The following is a 25,942-nucleotide window of genomic DNA, read 5'->3' as shown; positions in this document are numbered from 1 at the left end:
TATTATGTTAGCTTATGTCAGGCTGTTTTGTTTGTTGTTCAACGCTTAGCATTACTCGTGAAGTCCCCATGGTCTCTAGTATGGTGATCTACCTTCAGTTGTTGGCGATTTATAGCCTGTTTTTTACATTGTCTTGTCATTTCTAGTTACAATGTTTTAGATTGCATTACTAGTTTTATATGGATATCTGTGATACACTAGTACTTTTACTGTTCTTCGTCAACAGGCTTATATTTTGTAAATTTATATATGATGAAATTATTAATTGTTTTCGCTACTTATATGGCTGAAATATTGCCGATGTGACGATAAATCTTAACTCACTCGCTTAGCTTATTCCTTTAGGGTAGCCTCGATTGTATTTGTCTGGTTTATGAATGTCAATCGATACCATTTTGTCATACTCATGCAAGTCGGAATCTCTACGGGTATATACATCAGTGTGTTAATTGCAAGACGAATCAAGGATTGAGCTTCCTGCCGCTAGGTTCTCCCACCTACCTTGTAGATCAGAGTCTTGTGTCGTGAACTGGCGCTGGTGGAACAGCCTTGCTCTGGCTCGATGCTGAGTCGTGGTCCATCGAGGCTGAAACCAGGAATATGTTCTCCAGAAAACTATACATATAGAACATAGACATTATAACTACTGGCTGCAGAGAGAGGTTTGCTCCTTTCCACAAATGAGTTGCCTTTCAACTGTATGGGTATAGATACACTCATATATACAAGACGAGTATATGGATGCAACTTCTTGTTTATTGTATATCACAACATTTCTGGACTACTTCTTGCCCCTTTTTAGGTGATAACAACGCTAGATCACTAGTGGTGGTCCGATTAATCGAAATAATCAAGATTGGTCGCAGTGACTAAACGACCAAGCAATCGATCCTGTTTTCTCATAATCGAACACAAACAATTCTAGAACACTTGTTTTCAATAACACTATTTTTCTCTAGGTTGGTTTTGTCTGTTACATTTCATAAGCACTACAAGCTCGCTCCAAGTCATGATTGAATTTATCTTAAAGACTCTAAGAAATTTATGTTCCTCCATACTAGTCATCCTTTAAAGATGTGAAATTTTGCCAAAACCCCCAAAAGAACTACATGTTTTTCCTTATTCTTTTGTGCAATAACACATTTCATAAATGACGCTAACCAATTATTTTCGATGATTGATTGGTTGTAATGAACCAATCATCAATTATGAGATTTTAACCAATTCCCAACACTAGTGATCAGCTGAAGAAGGCAAGAAGCAGCCTAGAGATATAGTGATAAACAATAAACAAGAAGTTGCCATCCATATACTCATCTTATACATCATGTTCCTGTTAATTACACAGAGAATTAAGGATGGAGCTTCCTGCCTGCTTCCTGTTAGACTCTCCATGGGTATATACGCCAGCGTGTTAAATGCAGGAAGAATTAAGGACTGAGCTTCCTGCCTGCTGGGTTTTCCCACCTACCTTGCAGATCAGGCTCTCCACGGGTATATACATCAGTGTGTTAAATGCAGGAAGAATTAAGGACTGAGCTTCCTGCCTGCTGGGTTCTCCCACCTACCTTGCAGATCAGACTCTCCACGGGTATATACGCCTAGCGCAGTTAAATGCAGGAAGAATAAAGGACTGAGCTTCCTGCCTGCTGGGTTTCCCACCTACCTTGCAGATCAGACTCTCCACGGGTATATACATCAGTGTGTTAAATGCAGGAAGAATTAAGGATTGAGCTTCCTGCCTGCTGGGTTTTCCCACCTACCTTGTAGATCAGAGTCTTGCGTCGTCCACTGGCACTGATGGTACAGCCTTGCTCTGGCTCGCATCCTGACTTGGGTCAGTCGAAGCTGAAACCGGGATATGTTGTTCAGAAAACTATGTATAGCACATAATTATTATAACTACTGGCGAGAGAAGTTGTCGGCTTTCCACAGATGAGGTGCCTTTCAGATGCATGCATGGGTAATTCCAAATAAACTCACGGGCTGAAAATAAACGCCACCAAAATGACTTTTTATCTTTTATTGTACACTAAGTTATTATTCATGTCTGTAGTGCACACTTTCATCATTCAGAATGTTGTAAATCCATTAATTTTCCACATATGATTGTTAAATTTCCAAAATCTGAGTTTGTTTTGTGACATGTTAAAAAGCATGGATAATTCCAAATACATCTGTTATAGGTGAGAAATTAAAATAAATGATTCAGTTTGATTTAGATTACTGCTTACCCACACAGTGTGCCTATGTACAAACAAAAGAACCTTTAGTGAGTTCGGCTTTAAAAGTTTTTGCATTGATTGAGTGTGTTAAGATTTTCAATCACATCGGCAATAATTCAGCCATATCGTAACTAATACAATATACACATTAATAATAAATAAATCTATTTAATAAAATCTGTCAACAAAGAACAGTACAACAACTATCACATATATAGAAATTTAAAACGTGCATGCAAGATTTACTGCCATAGAGGATAATGCAACATGAGTGAGTGAGTGAGTTAATATTTAAAATCACATCGCAATATCTCAGCCATATCGCGGACGAAAACAATTTATGCAATAAATAGTGAAAATACTTTGAGATTAAAACCTGTCAACAATGGACAGTAAAAATACTAGAGAATCACAGCTATGAATATAAAACTAGCGAGCAAAGCTAAAACATTCCAATTAAAGAAGACAATACAGTATAAAACACGGGCTATAGATCGCCAACAACTGAAGGTAGATCACCACAATGCAATATGAAAAAACGGCCAATAGACAACCAGCATCTAAGGGAGTGAGTGAGTAAGTTAAGATTTTCAGTCACATCGGCAATATTTCAGCCATATCGCGGACTAAAACAAGGATAGAATTCACGATAAATACATGGCAATAATAAAAACCGGTCATCGAAGGATAGTAAAACGAACTAGAATATCACGGTATCAAAAAATAAAACTAGCATCTCTCTCTAAAAATGAAATTGAAATTAGCACAAAACAGTATAAAAATGGGCTATAGATCACCAGGAACTGAAGGTAGATCACCATACTAGGGACGATCTTAAAGTTTTAGTCTGTAAAACTAACATGCTGCTCATTGTGAAATATGGTGATTGAATAGATTGGTTTTTGTTTTGAAATATAGGCATGAATGGTGTTAGTACACAATCTGCTAACCCCAAAGGCAAACATATTTTATAGTGCTCCACATAAACAAATATTAATTTTAACATTATTAAAATATTATTCTCAAAGGAAAAACTACATCTGCACTCATGCCTACTCATAATTTCACTGTATGGAATGACCCCTTTTAAGCTACTGTTGATCTACTTGGTTGAGCGAAGTGCCACACTAGTTTATGCAATACTGTTGCATTACATCTGACTTTGAGTATGAAAAATAATCAGGTGAAGTAGTAAATATCCTTTTCTGCTTTTCATTGCCTTTTGTGTTATTCCTGTGTATATATGTAATATTCACTGTCACTTATCAAAACAGTCTTGAATGTATTCAGACACTCCACTTTTACGTTTAGGGTCATATCATCAAACTGAGACAAAAGGTGTTGTGTGCTGTCTACTGTGAGGTCAGAATGTGACACAAAATAAATCATTAGTTCCTCCACGATGTCAAACGTAGACAATGTACATGGCACACGAGACTGAAAGAAATCATTAAGATGCATGATATTTGTGCACTTCTTCAAAATAAAGTCAAGGTGACAGTTTATAATGGGTATTATAAGCTGGACGCCCGGCTGTTTTGCACAAGATGCAGTAATTACGGTCCAGACTTCCTATGTGAGAACAATTATGCTTGGCCCCAGCCTGACTCAACCCCTTCCTTAAAGACCAACTCATCAGAGTGGGTGGTCGGCCCACATGAACTTTGACACTAAACATCAAATCACCATTCCAAGAAACTCACCAATTGCCAGACTTATCCAAGAAGAGATGCACAAGTCTATTGGTTATCTCGGAAGAAATGCCATGCTATCCAAACTAAGACAGAAGTATTGGATCACTGGAGAGTGACTGAAACTCTGACAAACAGAGTGAGTGAGTGAGTTAATACTTAACGTCACATCGGCAATATTTCAGCCATATAGTGACGAGAAATGTTTTATATAAATAATAAATTAAAGTCTGACAAACAGAAAGGCCTGTGTGAGAGTAGTCAAAATGAAGATCTCTACAACTGAGTTGTCGCTTCCAGCTCCATAAGTTGTGCCTGATCATAACAAATGAATTCTAAAGTGTTGTTATAAATATGAACTTTTAAGTGATCATGATTCAAGTTTTCATTGATAGGGTGGGTATTGCAGAGAATTTTCATATTATGATATATTATGATGCGACGGAAGCATATATTAGATATGTATTGCAATATATTGCAAGAATTATTTTTAACAAAAACTATTTCTAATCGAGTATATGCTTGATTATAAAGCAAAAAAAACAACAAAATCACTATGATTGATTAACCTTTAATACAAACTTTTAATCATGACAAATTAAAATGTAAGTAACATTTGGCACTAATGAAACAGGAAAAGAACAATTCCAAAACGGAAATATCCGAAGATTTCCGAATGCATGTCAAAATACCGGTTTTCGATCAGCGATCGCAATCACGTGATCGGTTTCATGTCTGAACCGGTAAATACCGGTAAACCAGTTATACTGCGCAGCCCTATTCATTGATATTTTAAGTGCTTGAGATAATATTGAGTGATTATGTTTCTTGTCATTTTTGGCTCAAAAGTTTAAGAGGAACAGTTATTGTTCTCACAAATGTCATAATTAGAAGGCAGGTACGTGAATGGCCAAAAAGATTTATTTTCATTCAACTTTATCTTTCTTAAGTCTTCAAGGTCATCAGTATGTTATTTTTTTTTCAGTAAAGTAATTTTTACATTATTTCTCTGAGAATTAGCTGTTTTCATTCATATAAGTATATTTATTTAGTTTTCATCTAAAAGGCACTATTTCACACCACACTCCCTCCAAAATAGATAATGTATTTCTCTCAATAATACTAATTATCAGCAATCAGGAAAGCTTCCATATAATTTATAAAATTATGTATTTAGATTACAGTATTAAATTAAAGAGTTAGAATGAAATAATGTAATGTTGCATTTAATCAACTCTCGGGACCTATACGGCCTAACATTATTTCAAGCGAACCCCATAGAGTTATGTAACTTGAGCGCTCTTTGCGAATATCATATAACTCGTTTGGAGACAGAACTCAGTCCTAGACAAAAACGCAATTTGTGATTGAAACCAGTTCGGCAAACACTCACAACAGCGCATGCGACAGTTTTTCGAGTTACGGAGCAATTGTTAACATTCCATATATGGCAAGTGTTCTCTGTTTGGAAGCTGTTCGCCTCGGAGTTTCAGTTATGAATTTAAGTCAAGTCGTATGGGATAATAAGTCTTTATTGCACCAATATGAAGCTAAAGTGAGTACATATGCCCAAATATATATTATAGGCCCAAATATTGTCGAAGATGTGTCAGATTGTGCCTTTAAGATATTAATAGTTTTCGATTTTTTTAAAGCTTGAATAGGTTACTCTGGTTAGTGCATTTTTCCTTAAGGTTTATTAGTTAAAGGGAGATAATTTCCTATCATTTCAATAATTTAAGTATCTTATTATAAAGGGAGGTAACTCAGGGTTGTGTTTTTTAGTCCTCATCTCGGCTTTTAGTTACACAAAGCCAAATATTTTCCCATTGACTTCTATAGTAACATTATATTTTTTTTAAAATTAAACTAAGATATCAACAGCTATGTGTGCAGTGTCTAGCTTTAAAGAAGCAATAAAAGTATAAAATATGACCACCTCGGCTGTTCCTTTTCCGAGAACAGTAACTGAGTAAGCAAACCAGACCAAGCCCAGTCCTGCACAAAATGTCAACTGCTTGAAAATACCTGTGGTCAGATTCAAGTGGAAGTCATCAGTAGAAAAAGACAGTACTAAATATTTAAAAATATGGTCAGTTTTAATTACTGGATGCATGGACATTCAAAAACACAAAACTCTCACACAAAATCCCCAAATCACAACTGTCAGATGATTCAGTCTGCACTGAAGTTCGGGATGAAAAGTGATGGTTGAAATACAGATTCTGTTTTGGTGTAGTGTAACCCCCAAGTTTGGGGGAGCCTTGTTTACATTTCAAAGTACATGGCAGTATTAATACTATAATGGCAGGATGCACGAGGCAGCTTGTCTGGCATATATTTCAGTAAGTTCAAGCTATCTATATGGGAATACAGTAATGGTGAGTTATTTCTATGTATTTTGTAATTTATTATTTACATTTTGCTTATGTATTTTTTTAGGCATCTATCTCAAAATGTTCCTCTGTTCACATTTCTTTAAAGTAACTTTATGTATTTGGCAAGTTATTATCTATATTTCACGTGTACTACTATATTGCCAGGCTATTTCTGAGGAATTTACCATGAAAGGTTTGTTGTTTGTCACAATGTTTAAAGTAAATGTTGATATATGCTAAAGTAAGTTACTATGTTATATAACTAATTAAAGGTCACATGCAACGTGAAAACACAACTTTGCAGACTCTGATACCTTTCGTATGGACTTACCAGATACAAATAATCAAAATGCAAATTCAACCTGTATGTGATGACACCCCCACGAAATTGGAGTTCAAACGATTCAATAAATTCACCCCAGCTTGGGGTGAAAAGTGGTTTCAATAGCTGTGCTGGCGCTTTCGCCATATAGCGCATGCGCAGTGAATAGGTTCGCGCAACTTGGAAGCGGGATGTCCGGATTATAAGGTCGTGAGCAGGAGTAATCTAATCAAAACAAATAGTTAATAATCTACTTGTTACATAAAAGAACCTTGTTAGGGTCTAGATCAACTCAGCTATGTGTCAACCAGTGAGGCGCCTCGACATTTCAAGATGGAAAATCTTCGGCTGGCGGTGAATACTCGGGTGGAGGCTTTGTGAGCTATTTTTCTAATGTTTTGTTGATATGTCACAGGCGCTGAAGCTTTTTATATGTTATGACAGTAAATTACCGATTTAACTGTTTATATAATTTCATTAGTCTATTTCACCACAAGATGTTATTGCAGTTGGTGGAGGTTACACCAGATATTCTTACCGTGTCACATTCTCAGTTCGATACTTAAAAGCAATGTCATTATTTAGCATTGACAGAATTTCCAACTGTGATATAGATATATCTTTGTCACAGACAAAACTCAATGTCTGTTTTATTTACACCTATGTGTCTGCCCTGCCTGTCTGCTAATGACATTATGCAATACACAACTTCATCACTGACCACATGAACTGAACACCAATCAGGCTGTACACAATAAACAAAAGCGCATTGATTTATGGCTCGTGCCCCAAGTTCGGTCTCTGTCACATTATGTAATTACACAGACAGACAGCAAGTGTGATACTTGTACACATGACATGTTATAATGTTTGTTGATTGCAAAATGTTATACACAAAAATAAGCATGTATTTACAAAACCAACATCTCTATATACATACACACAATGAGCAGTGAGGGCATCGGCAAATGAACCAGCCAATGGAAGTCTTCGTTACACTTGAGTGCATACCCACCTGCTCTGACTCGGTTTGGTATCCCGGTGCTTCGTTTCGAGGGAAGCAAATCCATGTACAAAATATTACGCTTTTATTTGCGATTGTACACTTATAATTTGGTTTATTTGTTTTTCATCATCAGCAATGTATATCATATGTCATGAATAAGTGATAATTGTGTTTTAATTATGTTTGATTTTTGGGTTGCATGTGACCAAGTACCAAGCAAGTATGCATATATTCTCATGCTATTTGTCATAATAAAAATTCTACCATGACTTCAGTAAACACTGGATTATGACTGGTTATCTAAAGTCATTCAGAGGTATATAATCCGTTACATACCTCTGATTATCAACACAGTATGATTATCCAACACAGTATGTATTCTTACGAATCTTAATAATGCGGTTCTGGTAGAATGGAGATAAACATACTTTATTGGAAAATCATAGGTATATATATGAAATCATAATAGCCATTGCATAGCATATCTTAAGTATTGTGTTTGCTATTTTACTGGTTTTGTTAGCCACATTCTAAGACATAGTTTTTCAGTTGTATTGCAGTTAATCTGCTCGTTCTGACTGTATGAAATTGAAAAGTAAAGAAGAGAAGTAACAACATTCAAGATTAATTTAGACATGTCCATGGAAAGTCAAGTTAAGCTGAAGTCTGGTTTGTTGGTCCAACTCCACAGTAGGCTTACCTTTCTCAGACATCTGGTTGTGACCAGTGGGTGGTTGATTGTCGTTTGGGTTGGTGGACGTTACAAGCCCTGGAGGCTTTTGTGTCTTCAGTGTTACGAAGTTCCTCCAGCAATGATGATAGGGCTTGTGAAATCTCAGGTTTGAGTGGCCGCCAGAGTTTGATTACGGAGTTCGACACATACTTTTGCTTGACAAGCTGAGGGAGACCAGGATGGATCAGCTGTAACCACAACACAACAATCATGTTTTCCATGGTAGGGGAGAGATCTTCATCAACAACTGGTTCCTGACCATGGTGTTGAATGCCACATCCGGCAGTGAGAAGGTTGTCTTCTACGAACGCAACAAGCCTTTGATATAAGTCCTCGGGATGTTCATCTGTCTGAAGTTTTATGTCAACGATGTCTAGGAAATGGGATCCTGTGGATTGCGACAGGTAATGCTGTCTAATTTTCTCTGCCAAATGTCACGAACTGACATGGAGTGTCTGATGATAGAATTTCTAGATATGACACCACAATAATTCGCTATCTGACCGAGCATCAGGTCTAGCTGCACATTTTTCTGCGCTGCAGTTTTTCGCTGGCATTGCTGGACATTTTCGTCATCATCCTGTAAGCCCCGAGTACGATTACCGGCAGTTTCAAATCTTCTGCGAGAAAAGGGGCGAAATTGTCATCTAATGACAGGATATCAACGAAATTCTGTCGCCAGTTTTAAAACGAGTTTATGGTGTCATGTTTGGTCATTTGCCACTGTTTTGGAGTCCGATCGTGAGCCATGATTTCAATTACAATAATATCACGAAATTGCAAGCACTCACGAAGTTATGTGCACGTCCAGTGAATACGACGAAAACGTCTTGAAATACACTTGTTTGAGCAGAGTTGATCACCGACTGTGTAGATATAAAGGCAAACGATGCCTAGGAATCCTGTTTGTCGGACATTGTGGGCTGCCACCACGCCAGTGAACAACATTGATCTCAAACACCATGCGGTTTATTCGGCAACCATAACATAAATAAATACAAAACTAGGAATTGTGAACTATATATTCCATTCCGTACACAGAAAAGGAAACGAACGCGGATTGCGCGTCATGGCGCACGGCTTTTTTTCTGTCATTATTAACACATACTCGTAATTTATTTTTGACCACACAGATGAAGTGGGGGCTGTATACAGAATCGTACCTTAGCCAAAATCAGAATACAGAAACATACCCAAGGACGAGTACATTCCGTAAATGTGCCGTGTTCTTGATCGGAACTGCACACTCTTGTTCTTGATGCATTTGAAAGGGTTAGATAAGAGTGAGTGAGTTTATTTTATTTTTATAACGTTCCAAAAACATTTTTGAAAACTATTCTGAAACCTTATGAAAATGTTTCGAAAATGTTTTGTGCTAAATATACACACGTCGACCCACCAAAACTTTGAGGCAATTACATAGTATGTTTCAGCTTTAGACTAACTAGATCTACTTTATATGCTTTATCGAAAACAGTTCAATTTATAACTTGTCATAATGCGGAACATTGTTATTTTCATTACAGCAAGGGCGAATATGAGACAAGCATTCCAGGATATACAAACACACTGTTACACATGATGGATTTATGGGAGAACACATCAAATAATCCACGAGCTGTGAATTATGTAAGTGCAGCTGTTAAATATCATTGTCTATAAACATGTTGATATATTTTGGGCTTTTATTGCGAGATTTGATTTGTACTTGTACCCAGCCTCTGACCAGTAAGTGATATTCTGTGCTTGCTACATCTTTGGTATTCAGCATGATTCTGGATATTATCATATCAATCATTACATTCCAATAGTGTGTTCATGTCCACCAAACACATGTCTGTACAAACGTGGTAGAAGACTTATTCTCCTGGTTAGTGTCACTTGGTTTGAGTAAATATCAGAAGTACCTGCTTAAGATTATTGAAAGTTTTCTATATTTCAGAAATATGGATGACTGCAAAAGCAAAGAAGAAGATAATGAAACAAACTGAAAAAAGTGTACACGTTTCCAGAATTATTAATAAAATTGTTGATTACAAGTCTGCCATTCTTTTATCTGTTTTGGTGTCCTTTGTAAAGATTAACTATATATGTCCGTAGGGACATGTGTCGCTTAGAAACAGCGTTAGAAAGACATATAGGTGTATAGACCCAACCCTATTATATAGTAAAAGAGTTGCGTCTAGACATCTATATGTCTTTCTAACGCTGTTTCTAAGTGAGACACGCCCCTATGTATATGTCTAACTATTTGCCACAGACATATTATGTACATTGTTAACTGTTAGTGTTCTACGTTTTGTTCCAGTGGTTTACGTTTTAAACAAAACACCACCTAATTGTTATCAGGGCTATTCTATATGTTTGAAAAGTTAAAACTATATGTTCAAAGGAAATGTTATTAAAACGTTTCCAGAACCATACAAAATCACATCTATAAAACGTTTTCAGAAAACCTTTATGGAATATATTCACTAAATGTTGGAGAAAACATTGCTGAAACGTTTCTGGAACCATACAAAATCACGTGAATAAAACATTTTTTAAAACATTTCCAAAACATCTCGAAAAAACATTTCAGGAAAACATTTTAAAAACCTTATAGTTAAACGTTTTTGAAAATGTTTCTAAAACATTTCTGGAACCATACAAAATCACGTGAATAAAACATTTTAAAAAATGTTTCTGGAACATTTCACGAAATGTTTTGGGGATATTTTAAAACATTTTCGTGTTAGCTGGGTTACACCGCACTCAGCAATATTCCAACTATATGGCGGCGGTCTGTAAATAATCGAGTCAGGACTAGACATTCCAGTGATAAACAGCATGAGCATCGATCTATGCAATTAGGATACGATGACATGACTGTGTCAACCAAGTCAGCGGGCCTGACCACTGATCCCGTGCGTTACGACAAGCATGGGCTACTGAAGATCAATTCTAACCCGGATGTTCAGGGGCCGCGTATTTAAAATGAGCATACTTCGAACGCATAATGATTGACAATAGCATTCGTAATGAGGAACACTCATACTGTTTCGGTTTTGGGTTGCGGAATTTGGACTTGTCCCCGGGTTAGGATACCGGGTACGTTTCTGTATTTTGACTTGTATACTACCCATCAAAAGTTTAGACTCACTAGTGTAAATGTAGCCACTTACTTGTCCACTGTTCTAAACTAGCTTTTGCAAAATATTCCATACTGTTTAAAGGTACTGTTTAGTTATGAACTGGTGTATTGTAAAACATATTCGTAACATTGAAAAGATTATTGTCATGAGGTCAGTAAATGATTAAAATCTGTGAAAATTGGCGAATTCTTAACAAAACTTTACACCAAAACGCATCTGTTCACATGCACGACATTTGCTCATGCCTTTCGCAATTTGAAGCATCATCCTTGTGCAATTCATCTGCATTAGGTTTTCAGTTGGTTCCCCAAGTTGGTGGAGAAATTCATCTTCGATGTAACCACATACATATACATAACATATAGTGAGTGCTTTAAGTGAGTCTAAACTTTTGATGGGTAGTATATTTCAATGCACATGAAACACATCCGGCACGACAGTCTACCGTGTAAATACCATCAGTTGAAAGGTTGAAACATACAAGCGTACAATTTGCAATGCACTAATCACATACACTTTTCAAATACAGAAACGCATGCTTCATATTTACATGAATTTATTGCGTTAGTTTCAGAGTAAATATTTCATGTAATTTCAATGGTAAAAAGGTGAAAACGTTCAATTCTCCGACGGTACACACGCTGTCTTCTGTGGAAATACATACTATATTTGGTTTCCATATATATAACGGTTTTTGAGAAAATCTGTTTCTGGGAATACCGTGCACTAAGTCCAAGAAACGCATGTCAAGGGTCAACTCTGTAAAGAATCGCAACACGATTTCCGTTTTCGAACTCCATCAAGGCAATCATCTCCTGAAAACACATACCAAATTTGGTTTCCCGTTCTATAACGTCTTTTGAGATTATATGCCTCCATCATATTGGACGGACGGACGGACGGAGCTCAAATATATACCCTTCTTCCACTTCGTGGCGAGGGATAATAATAATGCATTTCTCATATGTTTCGGTTGGAATATCAAGAGAGAATATGAAAAAAGTTGAAAGTCTTTATATCTGTTTCAGTTCCTGTCGTGAAAATGTTTTAATGTCCTTCGTCGGCAGGTTTTTATAATATACATATATTTCATTTCAATATCAAATGTTCTCGTCACGATATGGCTGAAATATTGCCGATGTGACGTTAAATATTAACTCACTCACTCACTCCTGCCGTGAATGACACCTGCGACAGTGACGATGTTGTCACCGAACTTTCATCAACATTGTTCTCTTTGATATCATCTCATCACACGACGTGTATTCAGCTTCATCAAGTCCTCCCTAACACCGGTGTTCGTCATCCTTGCATCGCTACAACTCTGCCTTAACAAAATCCAAAATGGGCCAATGAAAATGGTTTTAGGTTTTCAAAATCCAAAACAAATTGTATTCACTTTGTCGTAAATACAAACCACACAAGCATCCAGACCTAACTTTAGATGGTACTCCCATCAAAGTAGTAGAAGAGGCCAAATTCCTTGGACTCATATTCGACCGCCACCTGACATTCTTACCACACATAAAGGCTTTAGACTTGCTAAAAGTAGTTTCAAATACAGAGTGGGGAGGGATCAGACCACCCTCCTTCACTTGTACAGATCATTAGTCCGCAGTAAACTAGATTATGGCTCCATTGTCTACGGTGGAGCCTGCAAAAGCAATTTAGAAAAATTAGACTCTATCCACCATCAAGGACTGAGGCTCTGCCTGGGAGCTTTTAGGACCTCTCCGGTAGACAGTCTATATGCAGAGGCCAATGAACCTTCCCTTGAACAACGCCGCATTAAACTCTCACTGCAGTATATAACTAAATTACGTTCAAATGAGCCCAATCCAGCATACAATTGTGTTTTCAACCCGCTCTATGAAAACTTATTTCCTAAACTGCCAAGCCTGGTTCCACCACTTGGAATCAGGATCAAACCACACATATCTGCAGCTAAAATTGATCTCGACATCATTGCACCATACCGACTTCTGTCCTCACCACCATGGCAAATGGTGAAACCACAGGTCGATCTTACCCTCACCAAACTCAAAAGTCTGAAACAAATCCCTTGGTGTTCCAACAGGAATACAACCTGTTACGTTCTAAGTATAACACTCACAGATCCATTTTCACAGACGGATCCAAGGACGATGGCCAAGTTGCCAGCGCTACAGTCATTGGAGCCAAGACTGTCTCCTCTAGGATCCCCGACAACAGTTCCATTTTCACCGCTGAAGCCAAAGCTATCTTCTCAGCTTTGACCTACATTCAACAGCAAAATCAGTCCCAAAACTTCATCATATTTACAGATTCATTATCCTGCCTTCAAGCACTTCTAAACGTGACTTCAAGTCACCCAATCATCCTGGACATATTAGAACTGTACAACGACCTTTCTACTAGCCAATATGACATCATCCTCTGCTGGTTGCCGGGTCACGTCGGCATAGCAGGTAACACTAAGGCTGATGCTGCAGCAAAAGCAGCTCTCGAAAAGCCCCTATCTCCACTGCTAATCCCGTACAGTGACTTCAAACCCACTATCAAAAGCTATACTCGGGACCTGATGCAAAAAAAGGTGGGACACTCAAGTAGGAAGAAACAAACTCCATGAATTGAAGCCAACAATCGGTTATACCTACTTGGGTTGTCAGTCAAGACGCGATGAGGTAATTTTACGACGATGTCGTATTGGCCACAGTCGATTTACACATGACTATCTGCTGAAAACGGATGGGGATGGACCCCCCATGTGTGTCTCTTGCGATGAGGTGTTCACCGTCAAGCATATTCTGCTTGAATGCGTGGACTTATCGCCTGCAAGGGACTCACATTATGATGCAACAAACCTAAAAGATCTGTTCTCACGCGTGAGCGCCATCTGATACTGAACTACCTGAGGGAAGTTGATCTGTATCATAAACTGTAACTGTGAAATGTAACAACCATAAATTGTAACTATGAAATGTAACAAACCGCCTGCCTATAAATTTGATGCTATGATTTTTTCTGCTTTCGAATGACAATGCAATAAATAAATGTCTTTGAAATAAAACTCATTCCGAGTATGTACTTACAATATTTACTAATGCAAACTTGTTCTCGTCACTATATGGCTGGCAAAATGCCGATGTGACGTAAAGCTCAACTCAACTCAACTCAACACATCCTTGCATCACGCAGGTCAACTGCCGTCTGATTCAACTGCAGCTGTAATGCATGGATGCCTCTGGTCAACTCGCCACGTAGATTTCCATGACTCTTTTGTAAACTCTGTTCCGTTCAACAGGTCTCAACTCTCGTGTTATTGCATTAAGTTGTGTCTTTGGGTTATGTACATCGGCTTTCAGGCTGTTAATTTCACCAAAAGAAAACCACTGATAATATTATGATCTTCTTCCAGGATGTCAGTAATTGCGTATTTGACTAGACGCTTTGTCAAGGGAGGAACGAATGATTTAGTCAGTTGTTCTTTCCGTTACGACACCAATTCTTTATAATTGTTAGTCATTTTAGTCCCAATGTTAACCTCTGAAAGTTTCCATGCATTGGTCTCGCCTTCCGAGTAGCCAAGCCAGTTGATCATGAACTGTCGGGTCCAGACTCAATTATTTACAGTCCGCCGACGGATAGCTGGAATATTGCGGAGTGCGGCGTTAAACAACAAACCAGCCAGCCAACTTACAGCGTATTGCCGGGCATTATCTTGACACAACGTGACCGGCTTGCATCTGCGCAAATGGTAAAACATTATCTCCATAAATGTGCTCTCGATAATATACGCTAATTAAATTGCCATTGTTGTGATTAGGTTTTCCAGTTTACTAGAACACTTCCAAACACTTCACATGACGATGCTAAAGAAAGCAATAATCGCTGAAGACACCCCCCATGGATGCAGAGTGTGAAGCCTATTTCATGTGTCCCCGCCGTGATGTTGCTGGAATATTGCTAAAAAGCGGCGTAAAACTAAAGGCACTCACTCACTTTAGGGCAATGGTAGACCCTTGTAAGTACATCAATGCTATGCAAACTGCAAACTGAACATGGACGCGTCCGAGATCTGTGTAACAGTTCCTTTTGTACTCAAGGTACTGTCAACACCAACATACATACGAATATAAATCCTGGGAAGCTGGGATTTTGAAATATTCTGCACCAGGCGGATCGAGAGTGGGGTGGGGTGGTGGTTATTTGCAGAAATAACCGTGTTTTCCCCTCGTTCTCGTTCTCTTCAGTAAGGTGCTTCAAAGCGCGAAAGTTCTATAATCATAATAGCTATAAAATGGATATGAGTGTGTATGGTTGTGTGTTTGGAGCTGGGGATGCGCAATGCCGGTGAATATATGATAACCACAGGTGGACCAACTGATTTGCTGTGAGATGCAGTTTCCTGTTTTCACTTGTACGGGACGCTTCTGTAGTGTTCAACTGAGTAGGTGACGTGCCTTTGCATGTCTTCTTAACGGGTGCAAATTGTCATACAAGCTATGCAACATGTCATACAAGCTATGTACATCATCCCCATCTATTGTATAAACATTCACCTGGCTTCCTATCATTTGTATAAGCTCTAATTCAATCCTAACTGGCTTCCAAACAACTTCTCAATCTCCGATACAAGCGTTGCACATCATCTCCAATCTATTGTAATAACAACTCATGTACATATTCTCTCAATTTGTTTCTCATGTTTCCCTTGCTTGACAACGACATTGGAATCTATGTCAAAACGTCGTCTTTCACAGAATAAAAGAAGTTGTATATCCATAACAATTATCATCATTCTACATTGGCTCTATTCACCGTACTATTGGTCGTTAGTATTGGTCACGTTGGAAAATAACGTGGATGTACCCAGGACATTACTTTGAATCATGAAAATACGTTTTTGTGTTGTTAGACTCAGTTCCATCACAGAAGAGGTATTAATTACTGTCTCTAAAAATTGCTGTGATAAAATGCAATTGTATTTGTGATTCCCTTAAATTAATACGGCAAAATAAAACACGAGTCTATGATATGCAATTGTATATTGAAAAACCAATGAACGGCAGATATACAATACAATACTATTGGATCACATATCTCAAGTATTGGGTCACAAATCTAAAATATTAACTCACCAAAGTATTGATATTCCCAGTAAAAAAACAACAGATATAGTGACTGAAGATTGTTGACAGCTGTTGAAAGTTCAGTGTAGACGAGGCCTCGAGTGGAAGGTCTTGAAACGTCGATGTTAGCAGACAGATGAGCGTAAATCTAAAGTAGTCCCGCATACATCTCAATAACCACTCCTTATATACCTATTATACTGTTCTGGATTTGTCTAGCAAAAATCATTGTACACAGCGACTATCTAGAAATTACTCACATCATCCTATCGAAGACCGGAAGCAATACAAAGGGTAAGCAACTCCCCAGCCCACTCTCAACAGGTGAAACTACATAGCATAAGTTCAAGGCGTGGGTTCAAATCCACACTCAGCGCTTTAAACATTTCTGACCCTAAAAGTCAATCAATGTGGCATTTTAATTAACAAAAACATATCCTCCTAACAGTATGGAAACAACTGAGTGTTAACATGGATATTGTGTGTTTATTTATAGTGCATTTATTAAAGTGTATTTCAGAATGGTTAGCGAAAAGTTCAAGGACAAACGTAAAAATATGCTCAAAGCCACCACGTGTTGAATACACTGAGTAATTGTCGTTAGATGGACAAAAGGTGTTGGTTGACAACTGATTTAGGAGCCCTTAACTACATACAGTTCAGAGAAAGACAGGCTTGAGATACGGATTTCCTTCAGGTTTTGAATTTCCATCTCTTTATCTCTTTGGGGCAGTGAGGTAGCCCAGTTGTTAAAGCGTTCACACTGAAGCCCCGGGTTCGATTCCCAAAATGGGTTCACTGTGTGAAGCCCATTTCTGGTGTCCCCCGCCGTAATTTTGCTGGAACATTGCTAAAAGCGGCGTAATACCATACTCACTCACTCTTTATCTCTTTATGTCAAACCAAAGATGTGTACATACTGATCTAACCCGATTGAACTATTGTGTCGCTTCTCATTGAACTGAAATGTCAATACGAATGTTTCTCTGTTTGCACGAACTGGTCAGGTTTTGTAATGAGAGCTTTTGGTTTACGGTGGGGTATTAGCAAACAGTAAACTTGAGGAGCATTTAGCACGTAGGATGAACCAAGTGTAATTGAAAATACAGCATGGTTTAGTCATTAAAATGCTGCCTCGGGATACGTTAAGGTATTCCCATAACGAGCTTGTCAGGTATTGTGCGCCTAACGCCTGACGACGCCTATTTCATATATGCTGACAAGGGAGAACAAATCAAAGTTACTGTGAATTTTGATCTGTTGACACGTAACCTATTTACGGATATACTACACAGTTTAAAATATTCATAAGTGGAGATACACGTTAAACCATGACAACTACATTCCAGTGTTAGTTTAGCACTTTAGCGTAAGCACTAAATGCTATTGGTGATGTGTGGTCCTGTGCATAGAGCCCAGGTCATAAATCAGTTGACCGTCCTTGGATGCATGACTGTGTTTGACAGCTTGACTCCCGAGAGTTTCTCGGACTTCAGTCCTTCCCCACAATGAAGCACACATGACATGTGTGGTCTCACCGTAGGCAAGTGAGTTTGTTCATGAGTTTGTTCACCCAGTATGGGTACCCGGTGGGATAAGTCATGTGACTATAACCTTCTAGCGCCTCACAAGCAGCTTTGTTTATCCGGAGTGTTAATGGGTTAGCGCACTGAGCATGCACAAGAGCGTTGAAACAGCTTTATAAATGGCAATTATTCATTTGACACACACTGCTTAAGAGTTTCCAGAAAAACAACTATTAACACCAAGTTTCACTTAAAAGCAAGTTCACATCTGAACATTTTAACGCCAAAGTTACACTTAAAAGCAAGTTCTCATATGCCCATTTTAGCACCACAATATTGTCTATTTTCAGTTCTTTTTGTGAGCTTAGAATCTAATAGTTCAAGTAATTGTTCAAGCCTGACATAGAAAATGCCTTATCTGAACAAAATTCTTTCTTATTTCTTTGTTCTAATTTCAACTTCAATTTCTACTTTCCTCATCAGAACCTGTACTTCAATCAAACCAAAAGCTTCGTTATTCAGAATGTCTTTCTCAACCACCGTTTCTTGGCATTGCCATAAAGCAATCCTGATTCTAGGTCAAGTTTTGTTCTGGCCAAGTTCGACCATTCCAGACGTTCTGAGCACACATACTTGGAGGTTTGACAAGAAACGTACCTACACTCTTTATGCTGAATTTTGAAGCGACATTTCCTGTGCTGTTGCAGAAGCTTCAAGCATACTCGTGACCACAAACGTATCTGAACATAGCAACTAGCAGCCCAGTGCCTTCCACTGAATATTACAGAAACAATGGAAAGCACTTATAACTTTGTAGTGCAGTTAATTGCATTACCAAATAACAGAATTTGTTTGGGACTATTCTCTTCAATTTATGCTCCGTTTGAAAATCGTGTCACAACAAACCTATTGGAACTGATAATTTTATTTTCCGCCCAAACTGGGTCTCTTTCTCACAAAACAAAATTGGCTGGGCAGGAGATACATATTTAGTGTAGTGGTGGTGTCGTTCACGCACATATCCTACATGTGGCAGATATAACTTTGTACATAGGGATTTTATTATTTTAATGTTTTCTATTCTGTATATATATATATATATAGTTTATTACATTCACTGCCCTGCTACATGCACACAGCATGCCAGTAGGTAACTGTGGTAACTGTAGGTAACTGCTTAGTGATGATAGTCATTTCCTGGTGATTGAGTGAGTGAGTTAAAATGTAAAGTCACATCGGCATTATTACAGCAATATCGTGACTAATCCTAGTTTCAATGAAATGATAAGCTGATGTTTACGCTATTTATGGAAATGCAACGGGCAGGACCACAGTTTGGTCATTTTGCGAGGATGACTCAATGTTTCTAATAATGGTCTAAAATTTGTGCCCTCTATCTCCTCATAGAATATCATAGTGACCATGATATGCCGAATGTCGTTGTATGTCGGACGCACATATCCTACACACAGCATGCCAGTAGGTGTACTGCTACACCTTGTTTCCATACCATACACAAAAGATCCTATGTTTGGGTTGAGGACCGTCGTCTGTCACAGAAACATGTTATCCACCTCTTCCTCTGTCCGGGTGACCCGTGGGGATTTTCCACATGGGTACAATGTGTGAAGCCCATTTCTTGTGTCCCTCGCCGTGAAAGCTGGAATATTGCTGGCGTAAAACTAAACTCACTCACTCACTCTACCACTGTCCATTTTGGGTGACATCATAATCACAGTTTTCCACTTTCAACGTTGGCTGCATGTCATGGACATTCGGGGACATACCATGTCTCTTTCAGCATCACACAACTACAAGCATCCTCACCATCAACACCATCACCTTCCTCATCCCCACACCGGGTCCAGACTGTTTGGGTACAGGACCATGTCTCCAACAGGAACACATCCCCCACACCAGCCTCCACACACCAGATCAATGATGGCGCCATCTTGTGTCCGGGTAATACTGTGCACTTTGGCCGCGTATCCTTCTCCTGTCCACTTGAGCTGGACATACAAAAATATGTACTTAACACATACATTTGCTTTAATCAAGAAAGGGTTCGATCCCCGGCCGCGTCATTCCAAAAGACGTTAAAATATGGTACTTGTTGGTCCCTGCCTGGCGCTCGGCATTAATGGGTACATCAAGGACTGGTCGGCTCGGAGTATAATGTGTCTGAGTGGGGTATTCATGCTTTACTGTGGCATGGTATCTCAGTGGGCTAGCACTATAAAACCAGCTTCAGTCTGGGCTAGTACACGCAGCCGCACACACACATACACACGCACGCACGTCGTCATATGAGCGAAATATTCTCAAGAACGAGGTTAAAACCCAATTTCACCTCACCTCACCTATAATCAAGAAAGCATGATGATGGTACGGTCACAGCTAAACGACATGGCTGCAACGTTCATGACTTTGGTAATGATTTTGTCTACATTGAAATATACAGGTACTATTGAACACTGTGATATCTTTGTATTCTGAGTGAGTCAGTTTGAATATGTTTGTATTCTTGAAAGGAAAGCTAAATATTAAATTGTTATAAAAAAAACTTCCATACACACACACAGACACAGACAGACACACACGAACGCATGTACGCACGCACGCACATACACATATATCCATGTATGCGAAAATGAATAACTTACATCAGAGGCGAACTTCATCCCAGTGCCCAGCGTGTCGATGTGAAAGGTTCCTATTCGTTTGCAGTTTCCATCATATGAGTAACAATCTTCTGCTTTACCAAACTGATGGGGTTTCGTCTTGGTTCCGCTTGTGAATGTGGAGTCTGTTCTCACAACAGTCATTGTCTGAAGCACAAAAAGTACTATAAATGGAAATGTTGACAGGCTTATAAAAACATGACATGTAGTGTTCAAAATAAATATAGAATGCGGAGAGTCGAACCCGGGTCTTCGGCGTGACGAGCGGAGGCTTTGACCATTAGGCTACCACCGCGGTTAGTAAAATCCATTCGGGCCAGGAAATCTCTACAGTCACGGGCCCAACTAACTAGTGAATTTTCATAGTGTTTTCTTGTAAATATATCAATCTCTCCGACTTGTTAAGTTATAATACACTTTAAAATCATGCAAGATTACGAAATGTTCATTATATTAGCAGCTAAAGATGACTTATTTAAGTTGTCTGAGCATGAACAAATATTTCAGAAATCCAGACATGTGTGTTCTTATTTGTTTTTGATATTATTTTACCTTATTGTAATCGTTTTCTTAGTTTCTACATTCAAATTTCTGGCTGGTGAATTACTTTGGGCTTGTAACTTTCAGGCAGAGCTAGCCTGACTGGCTATCAAAATTTGGAAACTATCTCGCACACTGGTGTCGACAAGACACAGTGGTGTTTAACCTTTTCATCACTTGGGAAATATGAAAAGTGCCAAATTTGACGCACAGACATAGTTACAGAATACATTGCACAGTAGAAAAAACCATTTGCCTAATACAACGGGGCCATTTGGATTGTGACCGAGAAAACGTTTTATTTATCGCGCACAAAGTAAAGTTCTCCCTTTACATCCCTGAAAACTTACTGACGGTATAATTCTGATCTTCTGATACACTGTTACTCCATCTTGGCCAACACCACCATCCTTTAAATATGGCTCTTCACTTCCACAGTTATCGTTCGATATTTTAGGAAAGTTTCCAATGTTTTCATTTGGCAGTGTGACATACTCCAGCTGGTGTGTATCATTCATCAGGCAGTAAACATTTACTGATATTCCCCTGAACTGAGGAGCTTGAGGCATGATGGTATACTCTCCACTGTGAGCAGCTGGGTTGTCCTTCCAGATCTCTGAACATGTCCTAGGATCTGAAACTTTGGCAATCAGAAGATGGCAAATGTCCCCCGGCCCCACAGATTTAAAAAAAACAAAACAACAAGTTATCTGACAGTTACTTAAATTTCAATTTGATGGGGCAGAGTCAACCTTGTGTTGTATAAAGTTTATAAATATAAATACAAATGTATATAGTTTTGTGAATAAACATGTGAATCTTTTCAAGTTGATTGTCATGTTTTGATGATATATACAGTCTTAATAAATAAACTATATCTAACCATTTTATCAATTATTTTATACTCAACATTCAACATTATCCCTCTAAACATCAATCTAATCTTAAGTGTAATCTATTTCTGCAATACTGATTGGCACTGCATGCTTTTCTCCCTGCAATCCCTTCTAAAGCATGTCCCTTTCTTGTGTGGGAGTTCAGTTGTTCTGTGATCATCCAAGCGTATAAGGTATTAAGGTATCTAAAGGTTAATTTCATCTCGTCTCTTGCTCAGTATCTTATGTGACTGTCATCACACATGTTGTGGTTTGTCCATATTCTATTGGATCGAGATCATAGTGATCTGGACTGTTTTTCATGTATATAAGATGACGTAGACACCGGCTGTGCCGCAGCTCAAGTCATACCTACCTGGTTCAAAGTTTTGTTTATTGCATTCGTTGTAATAAAAGTCCATCGCCTCACACCCAAGTGGCTTTGTGGTTCTTGTCAGAATGCTAACTACATCCTAACGCTACTACACTTTGGAGCCCCTGTGAGGATTTGGATGGACAGGACACTACTATAGAAGATCGGCCTACGTCAGTCATAGAAGACGCAGTTAGTCGACTACGATAGCCACGGACAACGACGACAACGCCCACAACGTATCATCATCGTTCGGTGAATAGACTCTGTTTGAGATTGTTTTCATGTTGACACGTGTATGTATGTATGCCATATGTTGACCTCCACATATAGACACTTGTGCGGCCCTATACATATGGCACACTTGTGTGACCTTGACCTCCCTGTGAAGTTCGGGCAACTAAGTTTCCAACAGAGTTACTGAATGCCCTTTGGACTTTATAGCAGCCCAGCCACGTACCAATGGCCCATGAACGAGTGTTTCGAGGGACTTCGCCTTAAGGTCTGCCTCATCTACCTAGACGATAATATCATCTTCTCATTGTCCTTTGAAGAGCATCTGGATAGACTGAAGCAGGTATTTCAGCGAATTAGAGAAACTGGCCTCAAACTCTCGCCTGACAAGTGTTCCTTCTTCAAGAACAAAATCAAGTTCCTTGGCCACATCGTTTCCCAGGAAGGTATTATGGCGGATCCAGACAAACCACCACCATCAAATCCAACAGAAGTATGACAGTTCCTTGGTTTCGCGGACTACTACCGAAAATTCGTAAAGGACTTCGCCAAGACACCCAAGCCACTCTTAGCACTCATGCCTCATGGGAAATCCAAGAAGTCAAAGAAACCACCAGAGGAACCATGGCACTTGGGGGGAGGAACAGGAACAAGCTTTCAACCATCTGAAGGAAATGCCAGTCCTAGGGTATCCTAACTACGGGACACCATTTGAACTTCACACGGATGCCAGCGGAAAGGGAATCGGCACTGTACTGTATCAGGAACAGAAAGGCGTAAAGAAGGTAAACAGTTATGCAAGTCGAGGACTAGAGAAGTCTGAAAGAAACTACTCGGCACATCGTCTGAAATTCCTTGCACTCAAGTGGGCCGTATGTGAGAAGTTCCACGACTACCTGTATGGAGCGAAGTTTACAGTTCTAGCAGACAACAACCCTTTGTCTTGTGTCTTTACAAATGCCAAGTTGGATGCCACAAGCCACAGCGCTTGGGGCCTATGACTTCGACATATTCTACGGACGCGGATACTTTGTCAAGGCTCCCGGAATACCAGAAGCTTTCCTCGGAACACCTGTCTATGGACTCAGTCAAGGCAAGTTATGGAGTTGTTAATGCCCATCCCTACGTGGAATCCCTCTGCCTTTTAGCCACATCGGTTGATGAGATGTCCATCAAGTCAATGGATCTGAAAGGAATGACTGATATGGATTCGCGAATGGCCAAAGCTGAAGACTCTACTCTTAAGCCATGGATCCAAGCTGTCAGGATGAAGAGGAAACCACACAGACAGGAATTTCCGAGCACGATGGCCAACACATGGCTATGCAGGTCCTTCAACCCACATGTACTTGAAAGAGGAATCTTACAACGGCGAATCAAGGTGGATGGAGAGGCAAAATTACAAGTCGTACTTCCATCAAAGTTCATCCAGGATGCATTTGCAAGGCCTTCATAACGACATGGGACACCCAGGACGTGACAAAACTCTCTCACTGCTCAGGGATGCAAGCGGACACTGAGGACTGGATAAAAACCTGCAACAGCTGCTTGAGGAGGAAGACGTCGACCAACACTCGAGCACCGTTAGTTTCTATCACCACCTCACAGCCTTTGGAGTTAGTCTGCATGGACATCCTTAATTTGGTGACTTCAAAGGTTGGATTCAGTCATATCCTAGTGATCACAGACCACTTCACGAGGTATGCTTTGCCTGTTCCTACGAAGAATACAAGTGCCAAGACCACAGCCGAAGCGTTTTACAAGCACCTCGTGATGCACTACAGTATGCCCAGGAGGATCCACAGTGATCAAGGAGCCAACTTCATGAGCAGGATGATGAAGGAGCTCTGTTCCACACTTGGAATCGCCCAGTCAAGGACTACTCCCTACCATCCTATGGGAAACGGTATGACTGAGCGCTACAGCAGGACCTTGGTCAACCTGTTGGGAACCCTCAAGCCAAAACAGAAGCAAGACTGAAAGTCATTTGTTGCGCCTCTCGTCCACGCCTTCAATGCCACAAGACATGAGTCGACGGGCTACTCTCCTTTCTATCTCATTTTCGGAAGGGAACCAGACTTCCAATTGATCTTGCCTTCAGGATAGAACTAAACAGGGGGCATAACAGTTTGACGTCCAGGCTCTAGGGACAAGGCTGGAGAATTGCAACTAGAGCATCTAAGGATTCCCAGGAGCATCAGGAGGCAGGTTATGATATCAATGTCAGGGGAACTACAGTACAGCCTGGAGAGCGTGTTCCGGTAAAGATCCTAGCTTTCGATGGCAAGCACAAACTTTCTGATAAGTGGGAAGAGGACCCGTATATCGCTGTTTCTCAGCCAAATTCGGACATCCCGGTGTTTGTTGTGACGAAAGAACGAGGGGAAGGAAGAACTCGGACCGTACATCGGAACCTGCTTCTACCCATCGGATCTTTGCCAGGCGACTCTCAGAAGATCAAACCTGTACCACCTAAACCAAGGCCAGGAAAGAGGATGGCCAGGACAGTCACAGAACCAAAACAGGTCAATTTCAATCCTTCTAGTGGAACTAATGCCCACTCCCTCCTTTTAAAACCATGTCCAAATTGTTTCCATGGCAATCGAGAGAAACACAAATGCCCAAATTATGTAAACACCAAAGGCACCACTTTGTTGACATTTGATATAACTACCAATTTTGTTGAAACATATTGAACGATTTCTGAGTTATGTTCTGGAAACGAAATGATTATAGACAGACAGACAGACAGACGGACGGACGGACCGGCCAAGCGTTGGCTATACCCCCGCATTATATTACCCCAGCTTGATTTACATAATCCCTTAAGAAAATATATTCTTTGGTTAAAATCGTGATCAGATTAAATCGACTTACGTACCCTCTCAATAGGACAATGATTTTACAATACCTTAACCTTTTTGAGGATACAGCCACTAAAATCTACATTATTGATTTGTTCTTCTAAATTTACAATACCATTGATGTATTTATAAAAAAATATCAATCAAACTTATTCAATAAGTTTTATTTCTTTATATAAATCAATGATTAATGATAATTAACATTACTAAAAAAAATCTAAAAAGATGCCGATTTCACACTGAAATATC

General features: G+C 39.3%; 2 protein-coding genes and 1 long non-coding RNA gene across 4 annotated transcripts in view; 1 reads left to right on the top strand and 2 right to left on the bottom strand.

Moving 5' to 3' along the window:
- LOC124288411 (kinase D-interacting substrate of 220 kDa-like) overlaps window positions 1-20,612 on the bottom strand; it is a 35,499-nt gene extending 14,887 nt beyond the window's left edge. The window contains exons 1-5 of one of the 2 annotated variants that reach the window (XM_046724932.1): window positions 20,602-20,612; window positions 19,827-19,833; window positions 8,323-8,975; window positions 1,764-1,848; window positions 502-586 (exon numbers count right to left, since the gene is read on the bottom strand). The gene's annotated coding sequence lies outside the window, so the exon portion shown is untranslated. Of the gene's footprint in view, window positions 1-501; window positions 587-1,763; window positions 1,849-8,322; window positions 9,367-19,826; window positions 19,834-20,601 lie in introns of those variants that run through there. The other variant, XM_046724933.1, reaches the window with a different exon arrangement.
- Window positions 9,866-10,397, top strand: LOC124288412. Its single transcript, XR_006901443.1, has 2 exons — window positions 9,866-9,984; window positions 10,298-10,397. It is a non-coding gene; the product is annotated as an uncharacterized LOC124288412 (long non-coding RNA).
- LOC124288394 (A disintegrin and metalloproteinase with thrombospondin motifs 9-like) lies at window positions 19,974-21,979 on the bottom strand. The gene is made up of 3 exons (XM_046724912.1): window positions 21,698-21,979; window positions 20,790-20,954; window positions 19,974-20,135 (listed from the first exon to the last, which is right to left on the bottom strand). The coding sequence occupies exons 1-3, from the start codon at window positions 21,914-21,916 to the stop codon at window positions 19,974-19,976; spliced, it is 546 nt and encodes a 181-aa protein (XP_046580868.1). The 5' UTR covers window positions 21,917-21,979.
- Window positions 21,980-25,942: the final 3,963 nt, after the last annotated feature.

The sequence above is a fragment of the Haliotis rubra genome, unplaced genomic scaffold (assembly GCF_003918875.1).
Source record: "Haliotis rubra isolate DU_JTF1 unplaced genomic scaffold, ASM391887v1 Scf417, whole genome shotgun sequence".
NCBI lineage: Eukaryota > Metazoa > Mollusca > Gastropoda > Lepetellida > Haliotidae > Haliotis > Haliotis rubra.
This window is presented reverse-complemented; position numbering and strand designations above follow the sequence as displayed.